Source organism: Phytophthora infestans, genomic scaffold, assembly GCF_000142945.1.
Source record: "Phytophthora infestans T30-4 supercont1.254 genomic scaffold, whole genome shotgun sequence".
NCBI classification, from domain to species: Eukaryota; Oomycota; class Peronosporomycetes; order Peronosporales; family Peronosporaceae; genus Phytophthora; species Phytophthora infestans.
Genome location: NW_003303505.1, coordinates 131206 through 133349, shown reverse-complemented (window position 1 = coordinate 133349; position 2144 = coordinate 131206). Strand labels below are relative to the sequence as shown.

The window sequence follows — 2144 nt, the reverse complement described above, 5'->3', positions numbered from 1 at the left end:
CCCGAGACATTTGATGGTGCCTTTCGAGACACCAAGACACGCAGTTTTAATTTTGCTCATTCCAGTACTCGAATGGTGGTGGAGCGCGCTTTCGGGGTGGCAAAGGAACGCTTCCGTGTATTGAAGATGTGCACTGACGTTGACGATGTGGGTAGATCTGTCGACATTATAGCCACCTCTATAGTTTTGCACAACATTTTGATTGCTTTGGGGTTGATTTTGACGTGCCTGTAGTACCTGATGAGTGCAGAAAAAATGAAGATATGTGCGTCTCACTAGTCATTAGAAAGATTGCCATTAACAAGCGCGACGACATCGCTCGTTATCTAATCTAGCTTAATTGTCCTTGTTCTTCAGGAATTGAAGCAGTGTTTGAAAAGAATTCGTTTGCTCTCGAATCGCATTCAACATTTCGTTCGTCTTGTCGTGCTCAGTAGTGCTGGAGGTCATGCGCTCACCGATGGCACGCAAACCATCGCCGACGGCTACTTGCCCGCTCTCCTTGGCTTGCTTTGCTTCGCTTGGTATTCTCTGCGCGAGCCGTCGACAATACTCTCTTGATAGACGGCGTGGTAGCGTCTTCTACGCTTTCCAACGTCCTGCTGTCCTCAACTGCAGCCTCTGTATCAGAAGACGCCGGGCTCAGCGACTCCGCCAGGAGCTCCTCGCCTGCGCTTCAAGACCCGTCATCCTCCTGCATCAACCCCTGCGAAGCCGTGATGTCAGGCTCATCCGTGCTGAGCAGTGACACGTTTCCCATGCCAGCTAAGTCGCCCCAGTACTCAGTTATCACGTTCATGTGCTTGGGATCGCGAGGTACAGGCCGATTTCCAGTCTCTGTTGCAGCTCGGCGAGTCGCCGTCCAGCGCGTCTTCATGTTCCGCATCTAGACAAGAGCAAGAGCACACGCTAGTGAACACAACAATGACATCTAGCTGTACTTAGCATACCTTAGCTCGGCACTGCGTCGTCGTGAACACCTTCACCCTGATGACGCACAACTGACTCGCTACTAGCGACCAGGCTTCGTTGATTTTGTTTTTGGTCTTTGCGTCTTCAAACAGCGCGGCCATCGTTTTGTACCTGAGTTTGAAGAGCACATTCACGTCTTCGTCATTCCAGGACGCAGCTACCGTATCAACGTCTTGATTTCGTGGCCGCCCTCGACCACGAGTAGCGGGCGCTTGGTGACGATGCCATGGCAGTAGCGCTGGCGTCGCTTTGACTGTAGAGAAAATAATTGTGACTGAGGATATGACTGGTTTTGATTGAGAGCTCTCCGTGCCATCGCTTTTTGCGGTAATTTTATGCGAAAAAACAGTGATTATTTCCCCGAACGGGATCTTAGCTTACATAAAGTACTTCTCTGCCCACTACAATAAGCTTTTTGTATTAATTCATAGCTAGAAGATGGGCTACAATTCTAATAAATACCCATAAATCCAACAGACAGCGTCAACCAAAATGATACTTACGAACCATTTAGAGTTAACGAGATAATCAAGCTTAAAGTTTTTTCGCTCTTAACTGGAACTGTACATTTGGTGTAAACTTCCATCGAAAAACTGTAAGGCTACCTTTATTCAATTGATTTTAACAAGGGCTTTTAAATACCACTTAAATCTCAAAATTTGAAAAAATATTGAGCTGACAACACTCCTAAATGAATCGTCATTTCAAGGGCCCGAAAATGAATAGTATTTTAAGAGCGACCACAACTTCTTCATTCTGTAGCTGATAAGTGCTCAAATATGCCCCGTAGAGTGCTTTAATCGCGATTCGTACTTAGGTTTGTAAGTATCATTTTGTTTGACGCTGTCTCAGAACGTGTGCTGTAAGAACGAATGAATTTGATTGGCTATACGGGATTGGTACATGGTACCAATCTTACTGATTGCTGCACTGGTTCCCAGAAAAACAGCCCGTGATGGACGATGGCGCTACTGCGCTCATCGCTGTGATTGCAAGTGCTTGTTCGTGCACCGGCATCATTGCAGTATTCGACAAGCGCAGCATTTGAGTCCCACGGTCAAACATCATCTCAACGCTCTGCACAACTACGTTCGAGCAAGCCATGAAGTTTACACGCACTAACTGGTTCCACAAAAACCTCAGGATGGATAAGGTGTCATTTCTTCGGATCT

General features: G+C 46.8%; 1 protein-coding gene across 1 annotated transcript; it reads right to left on the bottom strand.

The window, feature by feature from the left end:
- Nucleotides 1–56: 56 nt before the first annotated feature.
- Nucleotides 57–1482, bottom strand: PITG_20981 (uncharacterized protein; the record flags this gene model as incomplete). Its single annotated transcript, XM_002895107.1, has 4 exons — nt 57–228; nt 684–886; nt 951–1225; nt 1476–1482. 4 exons carry the CDS (start codon nt 1480–1482, stop codon nt 57–59), a joined length of 657 nt encoding a protein of 218 aa, XP_002895153.1.
- Between the last annotated feature and the right edge of the window lie 662 nt (nt 1483–2144).